General features: G+C 44.3%; 1 protein-coding gene across 1 annotated transcript in view; it reads left to right on the plus strand.

Annotated features, from left to right (window-relative positions):
• Nucleotides 1–23,668, plus strand: part of tmem260 (transmembrane protein 260) — a 67,018-nt gene that overhangs the window by 38,407 nt on the left and 4,943 nt on the right. The window contains exons 10-15 of the mRNA XM_063030857.1: nucleotides 1,370–1,542; nucleotides 6,862–7,033; nucleotides 8,986–9,134; nucleotides 10,015–10,191; nucleotides 10,817–10,870; nucleotides 20,525–20,615. Of these exons, the coding sequence (XP_062886927.1) occupies nucleotides 1,370–1,542; nucleotides 6,862–7,033; nucleotides 8,986–9,134; nucleotides 10,015–10,191; nucleotides 10,817–10,870; nucleotides 20,525–20,615 (816 nt within the window). The remainder of the gene's footprint in view (nucleotides 1–1,369; nucleotides 1,543–6,861; nucleotides 7,034–8,985; nucleotides 9,135–10,014; nucleotides 10,192–10,816; nucleotides 10,871–20,524; nucleotides 20,616–23,668) is intronic.

Consider the following 23,668-nt stretch of genomic DNA (forward strand, 5'->3'; position numbering starts at 1 on the left):
TGACCAATTAACCTTCTGTCTTTAAAATGTGGGAGGAAACGGGAGCGCCTGGAGGAAAACCACACGGTCGCGGGGAGCACGTAGAAATTTATTAAGTACAGCAGTGGGAATTGAACCGGTGTCACTGGCACTGTAATGAGCACTGTGCTACTGTACCACTCTTATTGCGTGGGGTTTCAATCCAGATCATGCTCCTGGATCACTGCTCAACCCTCATTCTTTCTGTTGTGTCAGCAGCCCTTGTCTCTGTGGGCGTTTTCCCATGGAGTTTGATTCCTTTGTTAACCTTTTCTATTTCCCATGGTCTCAGCTAAACTACAGAGTTCACACCCTTGACTTTATCTTTTACATTATCATTTTACTCTTACATCTCTTGCAGGTGCATTTATTCCTGTAGGAATGGGCAATATTGTATACCAAGCCCCAGTAGAAGTTATGTTCTCCAGGGGTTCCCAACCTAGGGTTCCACAGACCTCTCAGTTAATGGTAACGTTCCATGGCATTAAAAAGGTTGGGAACCCCTGTAAACCTTTCCATAACAAAGAGAGACTACATTTATAGTGCGTATGCTAACTGCCACTCAGGAGAGAAAGTAACACCTTTGCAGAGACACAAGAGATTCTGCAGATGCTAGAATTTTGAGCAACACACAAACAATGCTGAGGGAGTTCAGCAGGTCAGGCAGTGTCTATGGAAGGAAATCATCCTGATGAAGTGTCTCAACCCAAAACAACAACTGTTTAATTCCCTGTAAGTACGCTGCCAGACCTGCATTTCGTGTGTGCACCTTCTTTCTAGATTAGGGTGATTCAAACAGACAAAAAAAATGTTGGCTTTAAGCTGTTTGTGAGTGTGTGATGCCCACCTGCTAACTTTCCACAGCTTGAATTTTCCCTCTTAACCCTTCATTATCAAAAGTAGAGCTGTTCGTAACCCTTAGTATTCCAAATAAACCAACCCAGCTGATGTGCTTTACATCTTCTAGCACATTCTGGAACACAGTTTGGGGCAACGCAGTGGCATCTGTTTGCACTGCTACTTCACTGCCATGGAGATCTGGGCTCAGTTCTGACCTTGGGTGCTGCCTGTGTGCAGTTTGTATGCTCTCCGTGTGGTCTCATGGATTTCCATTGGTGCTCTGGTTTTCACCCACATCTCGAAGAAATATGAGTTTATGGGTTTACTGACTGCTGTGTAGCTGTGGATGGCAAGGGAATAGTGGTGGGGGAGGGGAGTGGGCTGATAGGATGCAGGAGGGAAAACAGGATTAGTATAGAGGGATACTTGATGATTGACATGTTTATGCTGTGCCATGAGGTCTCTTCCCATGTTGTATGACAGTCAGACATTGTTCATTTTCTTTCTACAGGTTGAAAGGTTCTGGCTACAGAGTAATTTGGTGGTTTGTGTTCTGGCAGGCTGTGGTCTAGCTTCAGTCTGCCCTTTGCTGCAGAAAATAATGGGCAGTCACTCACTGTGGCACTGGGCAGAATGGCTCCCACCCGTTCTCCTCATTGTCTTCCAAATCCACCTCAACTACAGGTAAGGCAGTTTTATAAGTCATCCTGACGGAGTCAGCTAGGTCTCGGCTCAGTGGAGTTATTGTTGACCCAGTGTGGAAATTCAGTATCAAGTCCAGTTTATTGTCATGTGCACAAATAGGCGCGTATAGGTGCAATGAAACACTTGTAGCAGCATCGTAGGCATAGAGCATTAGGTATACAACATGCAAAAGAAAAACATAAATTGTACAAAAATTATACAAGAAAAAACATGATTAGAAAAAAGAATGTCCATTGTGATGCAAAGTGAGGATACTGTTGCTAAACTGTAGTGCTTAGGGTAGCGCTGGTTTGTTCAAGGATTGAATGGTTGAGAGGAAGTGGCAGTTCCAATGGAATGTGACTTCAGGCTTCTGCACCTGCTGCCTGATGGTAGCTGTGAGAAGATGGCATGGCCTGAATGATGGGTTCTTTGAGGCAACACATCCTGTGGATATGATTGATAGTGGAGAAGGCTGTGGCCAGGTTGTATTGGGCAGAGTGACTACTCTCTGCAGCTACTTATTCTTGTGCATTCGAATTGTACCAGATTGTAATGCATCAGTCAGAATAATGTGGGTAAAGCTGAGGGAGCTTCACACTGTCAGTGCAAATGTTTTCTGCAGTAACATTAAAGTGAGTCTGCTTGCCTTCTCAGAGAGACCTAAACAGTCCTACATAATTTAAGGAAGCTTTCCTAGTGTTTGGGCTGGCTAGTGTGCTGGTTATTCCACTGATGTTGGGTCATGGCCCTGTACACAGTGGCTCACAGTTTTTCAGATGACTACTTTGGTTCAGTGGTAATCTTGAGGATTCAAAGGGAATGGTACAAATTTAGAATTGTTCTTTTATTTCTTTAACAATAAGGAACTACTCAAACACGAGGAATTCTGCAGATGCTGGAAATTCAAGCAACACACATCAAAGTTGCTGGTGAACCTCACTCCCTCTGCACTAATCCTAACCTTACTATTAAACCCGCCAATAAGGGGGGTGCTGTTGTAGTCTGGCGTACTGACCTCTACCTTGCCGAGGCACAGCGACAACCCGCGGATACCTCCTCTTATTTACCCCTCGATCATGACCCCACTAAGGAGCACCAGGCCATTGTCTCCCACACCATCACCGACTTTATCTGCTCAGGGAATCTCCCATCCACTGCTACCAACCTTATAGTTCCCACACCTCGCACTTCCCGTTTCTACCTCCTACCCAAGATCCACAAACCTGCCTGTCCTGGCAGACCTATTGTCTCAGCTTGCTCCTGCCCCACCGAACTCGTTTCTGCATACCTCGACACGGTTTTATCCCCCCCTTGTTCAATCCCTTCCCACCTATGTTCGTGACACTTCTCACGCTCTTAAACTTTTCGATGATTTTAAGTTCCCTGGCCCCCACCGCTTTATTTTCACCATGGATGTCCAGTCCCTATATACTTCCATCCCCATCAGGAAGGTCTCAAAGCTCTCTGCTTCTTTTTGGATTCCAGACCTAATCAGCTCCCCTCTACCACCACTCTGCTCCGTCTAGCAGAATTAGTCCGTACTCTTAATAATTTCTCCTTTGGCTCCTCCCACTTCCTCCAAACTAAAGGTGTAGCTATGGGCACCTGTATGGGTCCTAACTATGCCTGCCTTTTTGTTGGCTTTGTGGAACAATCCATGTTCCAAGCCTATACTGGTATCTGTCCCCCACTTTTCCTTCGCTACATCGACGACTGCATTGGCGCTGCTTCCTGCACGCATGCTGAGCTCGTTGACTTCATTAACTTTGCCTCCAACTTTCACCCTGCCCTCAAGTTTACCTGGTCCATTTCCGACACCTTCCTCCCCTTTCTAGATCTTTCTGTCTCTATCTCTGGAGACAGCTTATCTACTGATGTCTACTGTAAGCCTGCTGACTCTCACAGCTACCTGGACTATTCCTCTTCTCACCCTGTCTCTTGCAAAAATGCCATCCCCTTCTCGCAATTCCTCCATCTCTGCCGCATCTGCTCTCAGGATGAGGCTTTTCATTCCAGGACGGGGGAGATGTCCTTTTTTAAAGAAAGGGGCTTCCCTTCCTCCACTATCAACTCTGCTCTCAAACGCATCTCCCCCATTTCACGCACATCTGCTCTCACTCCATCCTCTCGCCACCCCACTAGGAATAGGGTTCCTCTGGTCCTCACCTACCACCCCACCAGCCTCCAGGTCCAACATATTATTCTCCGTAATTTCCGCCACCTCCTATGGGATCCCACCACTAAGCACATCTTTCCCTTCCCCCCTCTCTCTGCTTTCCGCAGGGATCGCTCCTTACGCGACTCCCTTGTCCATTCATTCCCCCCGCACATCCCTCCCCACTGATCTCCCTCCTGGCACTTATCCTTGTAAGTGGAACAAGTGCTACATATGCCCTTACACTTCCTCCTTTACCACCATTCAGGGCCCCAGACAGTCCTTCCAGGTGAGGCGACACTTCACCTGTGAGTCGGCTGGGGTGATATACTGCGTCCGGTGCTCCCGATGTGGCCTTCTATATGTTGGCGAGACCCGACGCAGACTGGGAGATCGTTTTGCTGAACACCTATGCTCTGTCCGCCAGAGAAAGCAGGATCTCCCAGTGGCCACACATTTTAATTCCACATCCCATTCCCACTCTGACATGTCTATCCACGGCCTCCTCTACTGTAAAGATGAAGCCACACTCAGGTTGGAGGAACAACACCTTATATTCCATCTGGGTAGCCTCCAACCTGATGGCATGAATATTGACTTCTCTAACTTCCGCTAATGCCCCACCTCCCCCTCATAATCCATCCGTTATTTATCTATATACACACATTCTTTCTCTCTCTCTCCTTTTTCTCCCGCTGTCCCTCTGACTATACCCCTTGCCCATCCTCTGGGGTTTCCCCCCCTCCCCCTTTTCCTTCTCCCTGGGCCTCCTGTCCCATGATCCTCTCATATCCCCTTTGCCAATCACCTGTCCAGCTCTTGGCTCCATCGCTCCCCCTCCTGTCTTCTCCTATCATTTCGGATCTCCCCCTCCCCCTTTCAAATCTCTTACTAGCTCTTCCTTCAGTTAGTCCTGACGAAGGGTCTCGGCCCGAAATGTCAACTGTACCTCTTCCTAGAGATGCTGCCTGGCCTGCTGCGTTCACCAGCAACTTTGATGTGTGTTGGTTGAAGGAACTATTCAGAAGGTTTGAGACTAACTACAACACAGAGAAGATTGGACAGAGGTAAAAGAGGAGATGAGGCAAATCAAATCACGTCAAGGTATGATTCCAAAATTTTGTCTAATGTTAGAGGCTGAGGGACAATGAACTTCACAGGTATAATCCTGAGTTGGAGGAGGTGATGGTGGAGTCAGTCTGGAGTAGACAGACAGACAGACATTGATCCCAAGGGAAATTGAGTTTCGTTACAGTTGCACCAACCACGAATAGAGTATAAATATAGCAATATAAAACCGTTAATAATTAAATAAGAAGTGGATAACATGTTTAATAAAACATTGGTCCTATGTTGGCAGGAGGGTGGGAGGCTGGAAATGGAGATAGAATTCAGTGGTAGCAGCATGGCAGAGAGCATATTTTATTAAAATACACGAGGCTTGACAGGTAAAACGGATGAACTCATGGACTGCTACATTGGATTGGGATATTAACAGTCTGTTGCTCAATGGTAGCAAAACTAAAGATAAGGACTGTTGACTTCAGGAAGGGGACTATGTGCCAGTCTACAGTGGAGAGAGTTAGCAGCTTTCACGGATGTTAACGTATCAGCTGACCTGTCCAGCAGATGTAATCATAACAAAAGCACGCCAGGACCTTTAATTTCTTAGGAGGGTGAGGGAATTCAGCTTGTCTAACAAATCTCTACAGGTCAGTGTTGTAGGTATCCTGAGTGGTTGCATCATAGTCTGGTATGACAATTCCAATGTGCAGGAACACAAAAAGCTGCAGAGAATAGTGGACTGAGCCCAATACATCATGGACACATCCCTCCCCACCATTAGTAGCATCTACAGAGGGCGCTGCTCGGAAGGCAGTATCCATCATCATAGATCCTACCATCTGGACCATACCTTCTTTCCTCATCTGCCATCAGGCAGGAGATATAGAAGCCTGAAGTCCAACACCACTAGTTTCAAAAACAGCTACTTCAGTGCTTGAACCAACTGTAAAAACCCTAATCACTTCTGTTTAGCAACGTTATATCTATACTATTTTTGTTTTAATTGTAATTCTTTCTTGAAAAAATTGGTAAATTTATGATTAGATTATGTTTTACCAGGTGCTATAGGTGGAATAGAGGTGGAGGAGAGATGGGAATGTTGCATTAAGGGGAATGTCATGGAAGTAGTCCAGGATGAAATTACTGAGGTTTTGTGCAGTGAGGCCTTATTGGTGGAGCTGAGAAACAAGGGGATGATCACGTTGTTGGGTTTGTACTCCAGACCCCTAATAATCAATGGGAGTTAGAGCAACAAATATGCAAAAAGTGACAAGAGTAATAGGGTGTTGTACTAGGGGATATTAATTTTTCTAATATAGACTGGGACAGCCATGGTGCTAAGAGCTTAGATGGGATGAAGTTTGTTCAGTAGGTTCTGGAAAGTTTCTTCGGGCAATTTATTGAAGGCCATACCAGGGAGAGGGCAAAGCATGACCTACTCTTGGGGAAATTGGGAAGGACAAATGACAGAGGTGTCAGTGGGGGAACACTTTGGCGGCAATGACCATGGAAAGGGACAGATCTGGGGTCCACAGGTTAGTTCTAAATTTGGCAAGGTTGATTGGAGTAGGTTGTTTCCAGGCAAATGGACATCTCAGAAGAGGAAGACTTTTAAAAATGAGATATTGACAGTTGAAGATATGCATGTTCCTGCAGGAGTGAAGAGCGAGGCTGGCAGAAGTAGGAAACCCTGGAGATGAGGAACATTGAGGGGTCTGGTCAAGAAACAGGAGGCAAGGGTCATATACAGGCAGCTGGGATCTGGTAAATGTCTGGAGCAGTGTAGGGGATGCAGGAGTGAACTCCAGAAGGAAATCAGGAGGGCAAAAAGGGACATGAGATAGCTTGGGCAGAGAAGATTAAAGCAAATCCAAAGGGATTTTAAAGGAAAAAGAGCAACTGAAAGAGAATAGATCAATGTGGACATCTATGTTTGGAGTGTTCAAGAGATGGATGAGATCCTCAATGATCATTTCTCCTTTTTATCATAGAAAAGGGCAAAAAGACTTTGGAACTTGAGATATAGAAAAACATGTTTCTATTGTGTTTTTAACCATTAATGGGTTTTTTTCTTTCAACAATCTCATGTTATACAGGATCTGTGACAAGAGTAACAATGATGTTGTCGATAAGTTTGGCAGAAATCTTTTGGGCAGCATGCCTCCTGATGCCATCGTCCTGCTCCGTGGAGACCTCCCAGGAAACTCCCTGCGATACCTTCACTACTGTGAGGGGCAGAGACCTGACCTCAGCCTGGTGGATCAGGAGGTAACAGAGATGAGGGCTGCTGACACAACAGAAAGGATGAGGGCTGGGCAGTGATCCAGGAGCATGATCTGGATTGAAACCCCACGCAATAAGAGTGGTACAGTAGCGCAGTGCTCATTACAGTGCCAGTGACACCGGTTCAATTCCCACTGCTGTACTTAATAAATTTCTACCTGCTCCCCGCAACCATGTGGTTTTCCTCCGGGCGCTCCCGTTTCCTCCCACATTTTAAAGACAGAAGGTTAATTGGTCATGAGTGCAATTGGGTGGCACAGTCTCAATGGGCCAGAAGGACTGGTTACTGTGCTGTGCTATATTTGTAAATAAAAAAAATTAAAATCTGGTGACAAGGAAGCCATTCAACCCATCAAATCCATGGCTGTTCCCAAGGGAGTCCTATCCTTTTGCACTCTTCGGGGATAGGATGGGATGGGAAATTGTTTACAGATTAAAGCAGATCTTCTAAAGAGTTGAGTAATGAGTTCAATAAAAATCTGATGGTTCAGCTTCTCACTCACCATCTGACACCCCATGGTTCACCACTGGCTCTATTGAAAGAAAGGAATGAGCAAACGGACAGGTTGGTACCCAAACTGGGTGATTAATTGCCTCGGATGATGTTTGCCAAATACTTCCCAGGGCCCTGGTTCCAGTTAACTCTTTAAACTCAGCTTGTTTTGTTACCCACACTCGCTTGAAACGGAAGGTACATTGAAAAGTGTGTTATTCTGCTCCTGCGACATTTAATAATGAAATAAATGAACTGCATGATGGAGATTTAATAAACTAACAAGGCTGTGGGAAGCTACATCTGAAGAAGTTGCCATTTTGCAAGGAAGGACACCATTCTTATTGACTTGTCTCACTGCCCTGGTCCTATCTCTTTATTGTGATTATCAGATATAATGTTATTCTATTCACTATTTTTAAATTATTAAACATTTCTTTTCCTCCAACAACCTCGTTTTACTCAGGAGCTATGACTAAACCAGCAATGATGCTGTAGACAAATTTGCCAGAAAATTGTCAGTCCTGAAAAATATCCTGAGTGTTTCAGATTTTTGCTGTATGTAGATTGGTATTGATACGTGAGGTGCCTCCTCCCTCTCTCCCCAACCCACGTGCTGGAAAAGGATATTGGGAGTGGTGGGGTTTGTGGCCGGGCGGGGGGGGGGGAGCTTAATGAAAATAAAGGTTCAGATGTGGAGAAGTGTTTTCACTGGGGAGGGTGACAGAGAGGGTCATTATCCTGACGGTGAGAGTTCAGTAAAAGAATGAGGAACATAGGGAATGATCAGAAGAGCCTGGATTCTGGGTTGGAGAGGGAATCCCTAGCTGGGTAAGAGTGGACGTGGGTCCAGACCTGTCCAGGTGAAACGTCTTGACCCAAAAAGTTGTTTGTACACTTCCTTCCATTGATGCTGTCTGTCCTGCTGAGTTCCTCTAGCGCAGGGAGTTCACAACCTTTTTTTATGCCATGGGCCAATACCATTAAGCAAGGGGTTTGTGGAACCCAGCTTGGAAACCCCCGTTCTAGTCTAGTATTTTGTGTGAGATTGGGGAGGTTGGGAAGTAGTTGGGAGAATGGGTTGTGGCAATGGGGAATAAGAATGGGGGTCAAAGAGGTAAGTTCCTATTGGTCAGCAGTTTTTCAGGTCAGAGCCTGTTCTTGCTGTGTATCCGTCACATATCCTAAAGCTCTTTGATCAGAATAATCTGCATTCAGCTACAAGTAGGCCCTATTTATTTATTATTATATATTTCTTGCTGTAACTTAAAGTAATTTTATGTAGTGCATTGTACTCCTGCCATCAAACAATAAATTTCATAACATACTTGTGATAATAAAGATGATTCTGATGCAAAGGCACAAACGGCCATTTTTAAGCATCATTTATTTATAGTTGTCCCTTGACAGTAAAGAAAATAACTTCAGGTTGCTTGCTTTTCAGATGATGACTTACAACTGGTATTTGCCAAAGTTGGCCAAACACCTACCCAATGTGCATTTCCCTGGCAATCGCTGGCACCCTGTGGACAGGGAGGAATCTGCTGGAATTGTTACATTCAACCTGCATCGATTATTCAATGAGAACAGAGAGTGAGTCACTGATGGAAAAACACCATACTCAATGAGGATGAGCCATTCAGCTCCTTCACCCATCCAGAGACAGTCACCTCCACATCAGGGCACATGTTGTCCCTCTGGAAAGCTCTTCTCTCTGGATCTGTTTGAAATGTGCTGGATGTTTTTTAATCATAAATTAGGGTTGGGAGTAACTTAGAGATCTGTGGATGAACAGATTTGTTATGAGTAGGGGCCACAGTGATTAGCACCAGACCTTCAGCTGAGCATAACTTCTATCAGTGATTTAGAGGAAAAGGCAGAGTATAAAGATCAGGTTCACTGCTGCAACCAGAGGCCTACAGAGCATGTATACTGGAAACGGAGCTCTGCAGGGCAGGTAAACTGTCTGGAAAAGTATGGGGATTGCTCCGGAGGATATTAAATGAAGTTCAATACGTATGTGTAAATATGACGCTACTGATCTCAGTAAGGAGAATATTTTTGAATCAGTGGCAAAACTGAAATGTTGTGTTGAGGGATCCTACAGTGTTGTTTTATCAGACAGACAGTAAGCAAACAAATGGTCTGCTGGAGGAATTCAGTAGGTCAGGCAGCATTTGTGGGAGGAAAGGAATTGTCAGAGTCTCTGGTTGAAACCTGCATCAGAGCTAATGGGCTTGAATGCATTTGAGACAACAGGTACCACCCACGTCCTGCCCCCCACACTGGGAGTACCGGGACAGTGATCTCAGTGAGGTCCACAGATGGAGGAGGGTGTAAGAGCAGAGCTTCCCACAACTTCTAGCTGCTCCAGAAGGGAAATAGCTTCCTTGGTGTAAAACGTACATGCTGCAAAACTTCAATAGTCTGGGATTACTGCCATATTCTGATGTAGACATCTCTGTTCTTCCAGGAAGGAGATCTTCGTGTGCATTGGTCTGCATGAAGGAGACCCCAGCTGGAAGCAAAGTTACTCCCTCTGGCCATGGGGAGTGTGTGAAAAGCTGGTCCACTCCACCAGTCTGTTCAGCCCTGAGAGCTGGATTCAGCATACCAGGCATTTGTACAACTGGACAGAGGAGTATGGCAGGTAGGTATTGTTGATTCTCAGGAGACTGAAGCAGGACGATTGACATCACATTACCAGGAGCTGTATCTTGGGGATTGGTGGATGTGCCCTTGTTAGCAACCTCTCCGATATATTCAGAGGTGACTTTTGCTCCAGACAGTCTGCCATGATGATCACTAATCGTGGTGGTCAAAAAGAGTACAGGACAGGAAGCATTGAGCCCTTTGGGTCTGTGCACCCTTTCAAAGCACACCCACAATTTCAATTCCAGCTGTTTCACAATACAACTTTTAATTATTTTCTTTCAAACATACAGTACATCCGATTCATAAATGGACTTTGAATTGAAGAGTTGTGGGGACCATCATTTTGATTTTTTAGTTCTGTACCCCTCAAGTGATGTCCACATTTTATAGCCTTTTCAATGGACACATGATCTGAGTACAATTTGACTGATGCTGATGCATCAGGAAATCAACTCCTCTCAAAAGCTGAGCAGTCTTAACGATCCATGGTGATCTCAGCTTCACATTTATCAGTACTGGAGCTACCTCTGTCCGCAGGGGTTTTATCTATCCCATTACCTAAGGGACAATGCGTTTGAGATGCATTGCTGGTGTGACATCAGATGGCTTCTGTTTTTCAGCTACGACGAATTTTCATGGGAAGCTGTGGCAAATGAAGAGATGTGGCAAGCCAGGTAATCTTTTCACCTCTCAAGCACTTACCTAATGGTGTAATTGTATTTCCCTGCACCATCCTCTACCTGTCTCAGTGCCTCCCACCCACCCCCACTGATATTTATTTCTGTTCAGAATTATTTCAGAAAATTCTTTGCAACCAGAGTTTGTGGCCTAAAGAGTGCAAAGCTTGGCCCCTTTAAACCGTTCAATTTTAGAACTGAACAGACTAATTTTATTATGAATTCACTTGTGTAGAAATACAGTATATTTACAGTATACTGTTAGTAGCTAGCAGGTACTCCGACAGGAGGTACGTGTGTAGAGATATTAGATATGTACTTGATCTTGGAGGAGGCCCAGAGCAGTGCAGCAGTGCTGGGCTGCTAACTCTTCACTTTGGATCAATAAAGCTGGCTCTGAGTATTGTTTACGAGTGAAATTCACCTTGGGCTTTGACAGAATTAACACACCTGTTTTACTTGAGTTGGAGAAAGCCAGCCTAGCCAGAATAGAAATTATTCTGTACGATTCTTGTCTGTACATGTACCACATTTAAGAAGGCTGTTGGAAGGTTAGTCTTCAGAACTGAAGGGCTAGAATATAAAGTGAAGTTTTGCTCTAGGTTTTGCTCAGTTCTGTTTAGACACATCTGTAGTATCTTCTACACTTTTGGTCTATGTATCTTTGAATAATGGTTGGACTTATTAAAGATACTACAAAAACTGAGCTGCTGCTCCAAGGACAATACAATACTAACAGGAGACTTTGTTGCAAAGGATGGTTAATATGAAACTATCTCCCCCCAAAAATCAATTTCTATAATTGCTTTTAAGATCACAATTGAAGACAGAGTATTGAATGTGGTGCATATGGACTTTAGTAAGGCATTTGACAAGGTTTCCAAGTTAGGCTCAGTCAGAAAGTCAGGAGGCATGGGATCTAGGGATTGTGTGGATTCAAAGTTGGTGTGCCCACAGAAGGCAGCAGGGAGTCATAGAGAAGTACAGCACAGAAACAGGTCCTTTCGCCCATCTAGTCCTTGCCAACCCATTTAAACTGCCTACTCCCATCGACCTGCACTGGGACCATAGCCCTCCATACCTGTGCGATGTACCTTTCCAAACTTCTCTTAAAATTTGAAATCAGGCTTGCATGCACCACTTGCTCTAGCAGCTCGTTCCACACTCTCACAACCCTCTGAATGAAGAAGTTTCCTCTCATGTTCCCCTTAACTTTTCACTTTTCAACTTTCATCCTTAACCCATGACCTCTCACCCAGCCTCTGTGGAAAAAAATCGGTTTGCATTTACCCTATCTGTACCCCTCATAATTTTGTATTTCTTTATCAAAGCTCCTCTCAATCTTCTACATTTCAAGGAATAAAGTCCTAACTTCTTCAGTCTTTCCTTATAACTTGGGTCCTTCAGACCCAGAAACATCATTGTAAATTTTCTTTGTAACCTTTCAACCCATTTACATTTTTCCTGTAGGTTGGTAATCAAATTAGGCCTCACCAATGTCTTATACAACTTTAACATGATATCCCATCAGCTGTACTCAATACTTTATTTTATAAAGGACAGTGTGCCAAAAGCTTTCTTTATGACCCTATCTACCTATGACACTTTTTCAATTGATTATGGACCAGTATTCCCAGATCCCTTTGGTCCTTTGCACTCCTCAGTGCCCGACCATTCACTGTGTAAGACCCACCCTGGTTAGTCCTACTGAAGTGCAACACCTTACACTTTCTGCATTAAATTCCATCTACCATTTTTCAACCCATTTTCCAGCTGATCCAGATCCAGCTGCGGGCTCTGATAGCCTTCCTCACTGTACAATTAACCACATTATCATCCAGATCATTGATATAGATGGCAAACAACAATGGACCCAGCACCAGTCCCTGCAGCACTCTGATAGTCACAGGCCTCCAGTCAGAGAGCCAACCACCCATCATCACTCTCTGGCTTCTCCCACAAAGTCAATGTCTCATCCAATTTTCTACCTCATCTTGAACGCCAAGCAACTGAAACTTGTTGACCAGCCTCCCATGCGGGACTTTGTCAAATGCCTTACTAAAGTCCGTGTTGACAACTTCCACTGCCTTTCTTTCATTAACTTTCCTGGTAACTTCCCTGAAAGTCTCTACAAGACTGGTTAAACACAACTACCACACACAAAGCCATGTTGACTATCCCTAATCAGTCCATGTCTATCCAAATACTCGGATATCTGATCCCTTAGAATGCCTTCCAATAAATTTCCCAGTACTGATGTCAAGCTCACCAGCCTATAATTTCTTGGTTTATTTTTAGAGCCTTTCTTAAAAGCAGAACAACATTAGCTATCCTCTGGTCCTCCAGTGCCTTACCTAAGGATGATTTAAATATCTCTGCTAGGGCTCCTGTAATTTCTGTACTTATCTCCTACGTGGTCCAAGGGATCATCTTGTCAGGCCCTGAGGATTTATCCACCCTAATTTGCTTCAAGACAGCAAATAAACTCCTCCTAATCTGTACAGGATCCATGACCTCGCTGCTGCTTTGCCTCACTTCTTTCGACTCTGTTTCCGTCTTCCAAGTATACTTTGTCTCTTACAATCCTTTTGCTCTTAACATATCTGTAGAGTCCCTTAGGATTCTTCTTTACCTTGTCTGCTAGGGCAAACTAATGTCTTCTTTTAGCCCTCTTGATTTTTTCTAAGTGTCCTCTTGTATTTCTCATACAATTCTTCCTACCTGCCTGTACCTGCCATGCACCTCCTTTTTTTGATTAATCAGGGCCTCAATATCTCTTGAAAACTAAGGTTCCCTAAATCTGTTATAGAAACATAGAAACATAGAAAATAGGTGCAGGAGTAGGCCATTCGGCCCTTTGAGCCTGCACCGCCACTTATTATGATCATGGCTGATCATCCAACTCAGAACCCTGCCCCAGCCTTCCCTCCATACCCCCTGACACCCGTAGCCACAAGGGCCATATCTAACTCCCTCTTAAATATAGCCAATGAACTGGCCTCAACTGTTTCCTGTGGTAGAGAATTCCACAGATTCACCACTCTCTGTGTGAAGAAGTTTTTCCTAAACTCGGTCCTAAAAGGCTTCCCCTTTATCCTCAAACTGTGGCCCCTCGTTCTGGACTTCCCCAACATCGGGAACAATCTTCCTGCATCTAGCCTGTCCAATCCCTTTAGGATTTTATACGTTTCAATCAGATCCCCCCTCAATCTTCTAAATTCCAAACGAGTACAAGCCCAGTTCATTCAGTCTTTCTTCATATGAAAGTCCTGCCATCCCAGGAATCAATCTGGTGAACCTTCTTTGTACTCCCTCTATGGCAAGGATGTCTTTCCTCAGATTAGGGGACCAAAACTGCACACAATACTCCAGGTGTGGTCTCACCAAGGCCTTTTACAACTGCAGTAGTACCTCCCTGCTCCTGTACTCGAATCCTCTTGCTATAAATGCCAGCATACCATTCGCCTTTTTCACTGCCTGCTGTACCTGCATGCCCACTTTTAATGACTGGTGTATAATGACACTCAGGTCTCGTTGCACCTCCCCTTTTCCTAATCGGCCACCATTCAGATAATAATCTGTTTTCCTATTTTTGCCACCAAAGTGGATAACTTCACATTTATCCACATTAAGTTGCATCTGCCATGAATTTGCCCACTCACCCAACCTATCCAAGTCACCCTGCATCCTCTTAGCATCCTCCTCACAGCTAACACTGCCACCCAGCTTCGTGTCATCCGCAAACTTGGAGATGCTGCATTTAATTCCCTCATCCAAGTCATTAATATATATTGTAAACAACTGGGGTCCCAGCACTGAGCCTTGCGGTACCCCACTAGTCACCGCCTGCCATTCTGAAAAGGTCCCGTTTATTCCCACTCTTTGCTTCCTGTCTGCTAACCAATTCTCCATCCACATCAATACCTTACCCCCAATACCGTGTGCTTTAAGTTTGTACACTAATCTCCTGTGTGGGACCTTGTCAAAAGCCTTTTGAAAATCCAAATATACCACATCCACTGGTTCTCCCCTATCCACTCTACTAGTTGCATCCTCAAAAAATTCTATGAGAATCATCAGACATGATTTTCCTTTCACAAATCCATGCTGACTTTGTCCAATGATTTCACCGCTTTCCAAATGTGCTGTTATCACATCTTTGATAACTGACTCCAGCAGTTTCCTCACCACCGACATTAGGCTAACCGGTCTATAATTCCCCGGTTTCTCTCCCTCCTTTTTTAAAAAGTGGGGTTACATTAGCCACCCTCCAATCCTCAGGAACTAGTCCAGAATCTAAAGAGTTTTGAAAAATTATCACTAATGCATCCACTATTTCTTGGGCTACTTCCTTAAGCACTCTAGGATGCAGACCATCTGGCCCTGGGGATTTATCTGCCTTCAATCCCTTCAATTTACCTAACACCACTTCCCTACTAACATGTATTTCGCTCAGTTCCTCCATCTCACTGGACCCTCTGTCCCCTACTATTTCTGGAAGATTATTTATGTCCTCCTTAGTGAAGACAGAACCAAAGTAATTATTCAATTGGTCTGCCATGTCCTTGCTCCCCATAATCAATTCACCTGTTTCTGTCTGTAGGGGACCTACATTTGTCTTTACCAGTCTTTTCCTTTTTACATATCTATAAAAGCTTTTACAGTCAGTTTTTATGTTCCCTGCCAGTTTTCTCTCATAATCTTTTTTCCCCTTCCTAATTAAGCCCTTTATCCTCCTCTGCTGAACTCTGAATTTCTCCCAGTCCTCAGGTGAGCCACTTTCTCTGGCTAATTTGTATGCTTCTTCTTTGGAATTGATACTATCCCTAATTTCTCTTGTCAGCCACGGGTGCACTACCTTCCTTGATTTATTCTTTTGCCAAACTGGGATGAACAATTGTTGTAGTTCATCCATGCAACCTTTAAATGCTTGCCATTGCATATCCACTGTCAATCCTTTAAGTGTCATTTGCCAGTCTATCTTAGCTAATTCACGTCTCATACCTTCAAAGTTACCCCTCTTTAAGTTCAGAACCTTTGTTTCTGAATTAACTATGTCACTCTCCACCTTAATGAAGAATTCCACCATATTATGGTCACTCTTACCCAAGGGGCCTCTCACGACAAGATCGCTAATTAACCCTTCCTCATTTCTCAAAACCCAGTCCAGAATAGCCTGCTCTCTAGTTGGTTCCTCGACATGTTGGTTCAAAAAACCATCCCACATACATTCCAAGAAATCCTCTTCCTCAGCACCTTTACCAATTTGGTTCACCCAATCTACATGTAGATTGAAGTCACCCATTATAACTGCTGTTCCTTTATTGCACACATTTCTAATTTCCTGTTTAATACCATCTCTGACCTCACTACTACTGTTAGGTGGCCTGTACACAACTCCCACCAGCGTCTTCTGCCCCTTAGTGTTACGCAGCTCTACCCATATCGATTCCACATCTTCCCGGCTTATGTCCTTCCTTTCTATTGTGTTAATCTCTTCTTTAACCAGCAACGCCAACCCACCTCCCCTTCCTTCATGTCTATCCCCCCTGAATATTGAATATCCCTGAACGTTGAGCTCCCATCCCTGGTCACCCTGGAGCCATGTCTCTGTGATCCCAACTATATCATAATCATTAATAACAATCTGCACTTTCAATTCATCCACCTTATTACGAATGCTCCTTGCATTGACACATAAAGCCTTCAGGCGCTCTTTTACAACTCTCTTAGCCCTTATACAATTATGTTGAAAAGTGGCCCTTTTTAATGCTTGCCCTGGATTTGTCGGCCTGCCACTTTTACTTTTCTCCTTAGTACTTTTTGCTTCTACCCTCACTTTACACCCCTCTGTCTCTCTGCACTGGTTCCCATCCCTCTGTTGTGAACTAACCTCCTCACGCCTAGCCTCTTTAATTTGATTCCCACCCCCCAACCATTCTAGTTTAAAGTCACCTCAGTAGCCCTTGCTAATCTCCCTGCCAGGATATTGGTCCCCCTAGGATTCAAGTGTAACCCGTCCTTTTTGTACGGGTCACGCCTGTGCCAAAAGAAGTCCCAATGATCCAAAAACTTGAATCCCTGCCTCCTGCTCCAATCCCTCAGCCACGCATTTATCCTCCACCTCATCGCATTCCTACTCTCACTGTCACGTTAATCTCTTCTTTAACCAGCAATGCCACCCCACCTCCCCTTCCTTCATGTCTATCCCTCCTGAATATTGAATATCCCTGGTTATCTTTTACTTATTATTTTGACAGGCACATACAAGCTTTGTACTCTCAAAATTTCATCTTTGAAGGCTTCCCACTTACCAACTACATCTTTGCCAGAAAACAGCCTGTGCCAACCCACACTTGCTAGATTCTTTCTGATACAATCAAAATTGGCACTTCTCCAATTTAGATTCTCAACCCATGGGCCAGATCTATCTTTTTCTATATTCACTTTGAAACTAATGGCATTAAGATCACTAGATGTGAGGTGTTCCCTACACAGACTGCGATCACCTGCCCTATCTCACTCCCTAAAATCTGATCAAGTATCACACACCCTCTCATTGGGACTTCTATGTACTGATTAAGTCCCAAACACATTTGACAAACTGGTATAGGGGCCCCAGTCAATATGTGGAAAGTTAAAATCACCTACTGTAACAACCTTATGTTTCTTGCAACAGTGTGTAAAAAAAAATATATAAAAATATATCTATCTACAGCTTTTCGCTTTCTCTCACACAAGCCCATCCTTGCTGAAGCCTTAAATAACCACTCTAACGTTGTCCACTCCAACAAAGGCTGCTCCGCTTGTCTCTACCTTATTTTAATTTGTTCTTGCCAATGAATCCCGATTGCTGATTGGCTGCTGCTCAAATAGATAGTTGTAGATGGATCATATTCTGCTTAGAGGTTGGTGACCAGTGGTGTTTTGCAGAGATTTGTTCTGAAACACTTGCTCTTTGTGATTTTTATAAATGACTTGGGATAAAGAAGTGGAAGAGTGGATTAGTAATGTTACAGATGATATGAAGATTGGTGATGTTGTAGATGGTGCAGAAGTTTGCCATAGGTTACAATGGAACACTGATAGCATGCAGTACTAGGCCGAGAAGTGGTGGCTGGAGTTCAATGTGGAAAAATGTGAAGTGATTCACTTTAGAAAGTTGAATACAGAATTATTGGCAAGATACAAGCTTAATGACAATATTCTTAACTGTGGAGGAAAAGAGGGATCTTAGGATTCATATTGATAGATCTTTCAAAGTTGCCGTGCAAATTGATAGGGCGGTTAAGAAGGCATATAGTGTTCCAATCACAAACAAGAAAATCTGCAGATGCTGGAAATCCAAGCAACACACACAAAATGCTGGAGGAACTCAGCAGGCCAGGCAGCATCTATGGAAAAAAGTACAGTTAGTGTTTTGGGCCAAGACCCTTCGGCAGGACTGGAGAAAAAAGATGAGGAGTAGGTTTAAAAGGTAGGGGAGGGGAGAGGGAAACACAAGGTGATAGGTGAAACCAGGCGGGGGAGCGATGAAGTAAAGAGCTGGGAAGTTGATTGGTGCTAGAGATACAGGACTGGAGAAGGGGGAATCTGATAGGAGAGGACAGAAGGCCATGGAAGAAAGAAAAGGGGGGGAGGAGCACCAGAGAGAGGCGATGGGCAGGCAAGGAGATAAAGTGAGAGGGAAAGGGGGATTGGGAATGGTGAAAGGGGAGGGGGATTAAGATCAAGAAATTGATGCTCATGCCATCAGGTTGGAGACTACCCAGACAGAATATAAGGTATTGTTCCTCCAACCTGAGTGTGGCCTCATCGCAACACTAGAGGAGGCCATGGACTGACATATTGGAATGGGAATTGGAATTAAAATTGGCTGCTGGGAGAGCCTGCTTCTTCTGGCCCACGAAGCGTAGGTGTTTGGTAAAATGGTCTCCCAAACTATGTCTGATCTCACCAGTATACAGGAGGCCACACCGGGAGCACTGGACACAGGAAATGACCCCAACAGACCTACAGATGAAGTGTCGCCTCACCTGCAAGGACTTTTTGGGGCCCTGAATGGGAGTGAGGGAGGAGGTGTAGGGGCAGGTGTAGCACTTGTTCTGCTTGCAAGGATAAGTGCCAAGGAGATCAGTGGGGGGCGGGGGGGAGAAACGGGAGATGAATGGACAAGGATGTCGCATTGGGAGCAATCCCTCTGGAGAGCAGAAAGTGGGTGCGGGGGGAGGGAAAGATGTGTTTGGTGGTGGGATCCCGTTGGATTTGGCATCCAGCACATAATTCCCCGGACTTACCTACCACCCCACCAGCCTCCACATCCTGATGTAATTCTCTGGAACTTCTGCCATCTCCACTTCACAGTGGGTCTGTTGGGGTCATTTCCTGTGTCTGGGGCTCCCAGTATGGCCTCCTGTACATTGGTGAGACCTGACATAGATTGGGAGACTGCTTTGCTGAGCACCTAGGCTTGGTCCACCAGAAGAAGCAGGAACTCCCAGAGCCCACCCATTTTAATTCCACTTCCCATTCCCATTCCCATTCCAATATGTCAATCCACAGCCTCCTCTAGTGTCACAATGCCACACTCAGGTCGGAGGAACACCACCTTATATTCCTTCTGAGTAGCCTCCAACCTGATGGCATAAACATCGATATTTCAAACTTCCGTAATGCCCCCCCCTTCACCATTCTCCATCTCCTTTTCCCTCTCTCATCTTATCTCATTCCCTGCCCATCGTCTTCCTCTGGTGTTTCTCCCCCTTTTTCTTTCTTCCATGGACTCCTCTCCTATCAGAGCTCCCTGTCTCCTGCCCTGTATTTATTTCACTGATCAACTTTTCAGCTCTGTACCTCATCCCTCACCCTCCTGGTTTCACCTATCACATTGTGTTTCTTTCTCCCCTCCCCGCCTCCCACGCCTTTTAAATCTACTCCTCATCTTTTTCTCTCCAGTCCTGCCGAAAGGTCTCAGCCTACAATATTGACTGTACTCTTTTCCATAGATGCTGCCTGGCCTGCTGAGTTCCTCCAGCAATTTGTGTGTGTTGCAAGGCATATAATATGTTAGTTTTGAGTTCAAGAAATGTGAGATAATGTTCAGTTCTGTAAGACTCTGGTTAGACCACCCTTGGAATATTGTGTTCACTTTTGGTAGTCTCATTTTAGGAGGGATGTGGAAACTTTAGAGGTGCAGAGGAGATTTTAATCCAGGCAGCATCCTGGCAAAAGCACCTCTTATAAGGACAGGCTGAACAAGCTAGGGACTTTTCTCTGGAGAGCTGGTGGATGAGTAGTGACTTGGTAGAGGTGTACAAGATGATAAGATGCCTAGATAGGTGGACAGCCAGAGACTTTTTCCCAGGACAGAAACGGCTAGTACAAGGGAGAATAGTACAGGAGGGATGTCAAAGATAGTTTTTTTTAACAGGAAGATGTATGGAATGCACTGCTAGGGCTAATGGTAGAAGCAATTAGGGACAGTTAAGTGACTATTAGACAGGCACAAGGGTGAAAGAAAAATGGAGGGCATGGAGGGAAGGGTTAGATTGATCTTGGAGTGGGCCAAAGGGTCTGTACTATATTAAAAATGTGTTTAGATCACAGAATTCATTGGACGATATTTGTCTAATTCGTATTGGGGTTTTGCAGAATGAAGACACCTTTCTTCTTATTTGAGTTGGCGGAGAGTCCAGCCCAGCCAGAATCATTAAAGTTGCAGCTATATACATTTGCCTATGAGGTGAGACTCCTGTCTTTTTACCCCTTATTCAGTTCCATTGGCCTAAGCTTGGTGTTTGCTTAAACAAATCAAAGGTGGTGATAAATCAGCGTATAGGACGGAGATTGAAAACAGGCCTCCCAACAGTAGCTGGGATGTGGACACAGATTACAACAGGAAATAGAAAAGGCAATGTCATGATAGTCATGGGAGATTTCAACATGCAGGTCAATTGGGAAAGGATCCCAGGAGAGTGAGTTTGTTGAATGCCTAAGAGATGGCTTTTTAGAGCAGTTTGTTGAGCCTACTAGGGGATCCGCTGTACTGGATTGGGTGTTATGTAATGAACCAGAGGTGATTAGGGAGCTTAAGGTAAAAGAACCCTTAGGAGGCAGTGATCACAATATGATTGAGTTCAACTTGAAATTTGATAGGGAGAAAGTCTGACGTAGCAGTATTTCAGTGGAGTAAAGGAAATTACAGTGGTATGAGAGGAGTTGGCCAAAGTAATTTGGAAGGAGATGTTGGTAGGGATGACAACAGAGCAGCAATGACATGAGTTTCTGGAAAAATAGATGGAATATAGATTTTTTTCCAAAAACAAAGAAATACTTAAATGGCAAAATAGTACAACCATGGCTGACAAAGGAAGTCAAAGCTAATGTAAAAGCAAAAGAGAAGGCATACAACAAAGCAAAGATTAGTGGAAATATAGAGGATTGGGAAGCTTTTAAAAACCGACGGAGAGCAACTGAAAGAATCATTAGGAGGGAAAAGATTACATAAGAAAGCGTACTAGCAAAAACTAAGAGATGAGAGTTGATATAGGCCCCCTAGAAAATGAAGCCAGGGAAATAATAAAGGGACAGAGAGATGGCAAATGAACTAAATGAGTAATTTGCATCAGTCTTCAGTGTGGAAGACACTAGCAGTGTGCGAGATGTTGAAGGGCATGAGGAAAGAGAGTGAGTGCAGTTACTATTACAAGGGAGAAGGTGCTCAAAAAGCTGAAAGACCTAAAGCTACACTAGTCAACCGGGTCAGATGAACTGCACCTCCTAGGATTCTGAAAGAGATAGCAGAAAGGTTGTGGAGGCACTAGCAATAATCTTTCAAAAATTATTGGACTCTGGCATTGTGCCAGAGGACTGGAAAATTGCAAATGTCACTCACTACATTCTTCAAGAAAGGAGGGTGGCAGCAGAAAGGAAGTTATAGACAAATTAGCCTGACCTCAGTCGTTGGGATGATGTTAGAGTCAACTGTTCAGGACGAGGTTATGGAGTACTTGGTGACACCAGACAAGATAGGACAAAGTCAGCATGGTTTCCTTCAGGGAAAATCCTGCCTGACAAACCTGTTGGAATTCTTTGAGGAGATTACATGTAGGATAAATAAAGGGGATGCAGTGAATGTTCTATATTTGGACTTTCAGAAGGCCTTTGACAAGGTGCCACACATGAGGCTGCTTACCAAGTTAAGAGCCCATGGCATTACAGGAAAGTTACTGGCATGGCTGGAGCATTGGCTGATTGGTAGGAAGCAACGAGTGGGAATAAAAGGATCGTTCTGGTTGGCTGCCAGAATGAAATACAATGTTGTAAAATGCATGGTCATGCACTTTGGCAGTAGAAATAAACGTGCAGACTATTTTCTAAATGAGGAGAAAATACAAAAGGGACTTGGGAGTCCTTGTGCAGAACACCCTAAAGGTTAACTTGCAGGTTGAGTCGGTGATGAGGAAGGCAAATGCCATGTTAGCATTCATTTCAAGAGGTCTACAATACAAGAGCAAGGATGTGATGCTGAGGCTTCATAAAGCACTGCTGAGGCCTCACCCTGAGTATTGGGAACAGTTTTGGGCTCCTCATCTAAGATGTGCTGGCATTGGAGAGGCTTCAGAGGAGATTCACAAGGATGATTCTGGGAATTAAAGGATTATCGTACAAGGAAAGTTTGATGGTTCTGGCTCTGTGCTCACTGAATTTAGAAGGATGAGGGTGGACCTTTTGAATGTTGAAAGGCCTAGACAGAGTAGATGTGGAAAGGATGTTTCCCATGGTGGGAGAGTCCAGGGCAAGAGGGCACAGCCTCAGGATAGAGGGGCATCCATTTAAAACAGAGATGCAGAGAAATTTCTTTAGCCAGAGGGTGGTGAATTTGTGGAATTTATTACCACAGGCAGTTGTGAAGGCCAGGTCGTTGGGTGTATTTAAAGCAGAGATTGATAGGTTCTTGATTGGACACGGCATCAAAGGTTACGGGGAAAAGGCTGGGGAGTGGTACTGAGGAGGGGAGAAAGGATCAGTGATGATTGAAAGGCAGAGCAGGCTCGATGGGCCAAATGGCCTAATTCTGCTCCTATGTCTTATGGTGCAATAACAACAACCTGTCACCAAAACCAAAGCAGAACCAAAGAGCTGATTATTGACTAACCAGAGGTCTATGAGCCAGTTCTCATCAGGGGATCAGAGTTGGAGAGGGTCAGTAACTTTAATTCCTTGAGTTAGTTATCATTTCAGAGGATTTGTCCTGGGTCCAGTAAGTGGCATTACAAAGAAGGCATGTCCATGCCTGCACTTTCTTAGAGATTTGTGAAGATTCAGCCTGTCATCTGAAAGTCTGACAAATGGAAATCTTTGCATGGTGAAAAATAAATATTAACTGGTTGCATCACAGCTTGGTGTAGAAACAGCAATGCCCTTGAATGAAAAGGTAATGGGCACAGCCCAATCCATCATAGGTAAAGTCCTCTCCACCATTGAGTACAAATACAAAGAGCACTATTGCAGGGAAACAGCATGTATCAAGAAAACCCACCATCCAGGTCATGTTCTGTTCTTGCTGCTGCTATCTGGACAGTGGTACAGGAGCTTTGGATCCCACAACACAGGTTCAAGGAAAAGTTATTGCCCCTCAACCATCAAGCTCCAGAAACAGAAAGAATAACTTTCCTTGCCCCGATGCTGAACTGATTCCAGAACCTATGGACTCAATTTCAAGGACTCTACAACCTATGCTTTTACTATTATTTTGCTTTTTTTTCTTTTTTGTATTGAAGCAATTGGTGTTTT

Source organism: Mobula hypostoma, chromosome 22, assembly GCF_963921235.1.
Source record: "Mobula hypostoma chromosome 22, sMobHyp1.1, whole genome shotgun sequence".
In the NCBI taxonomy this organism is placed as follows: domain Eukaryota; kingdom Metazoa; phylum Chordata; class Chondrichthyes; order Myliobatiformes; family Myliobatidae; genus Mobula; species Mobula hypostoma.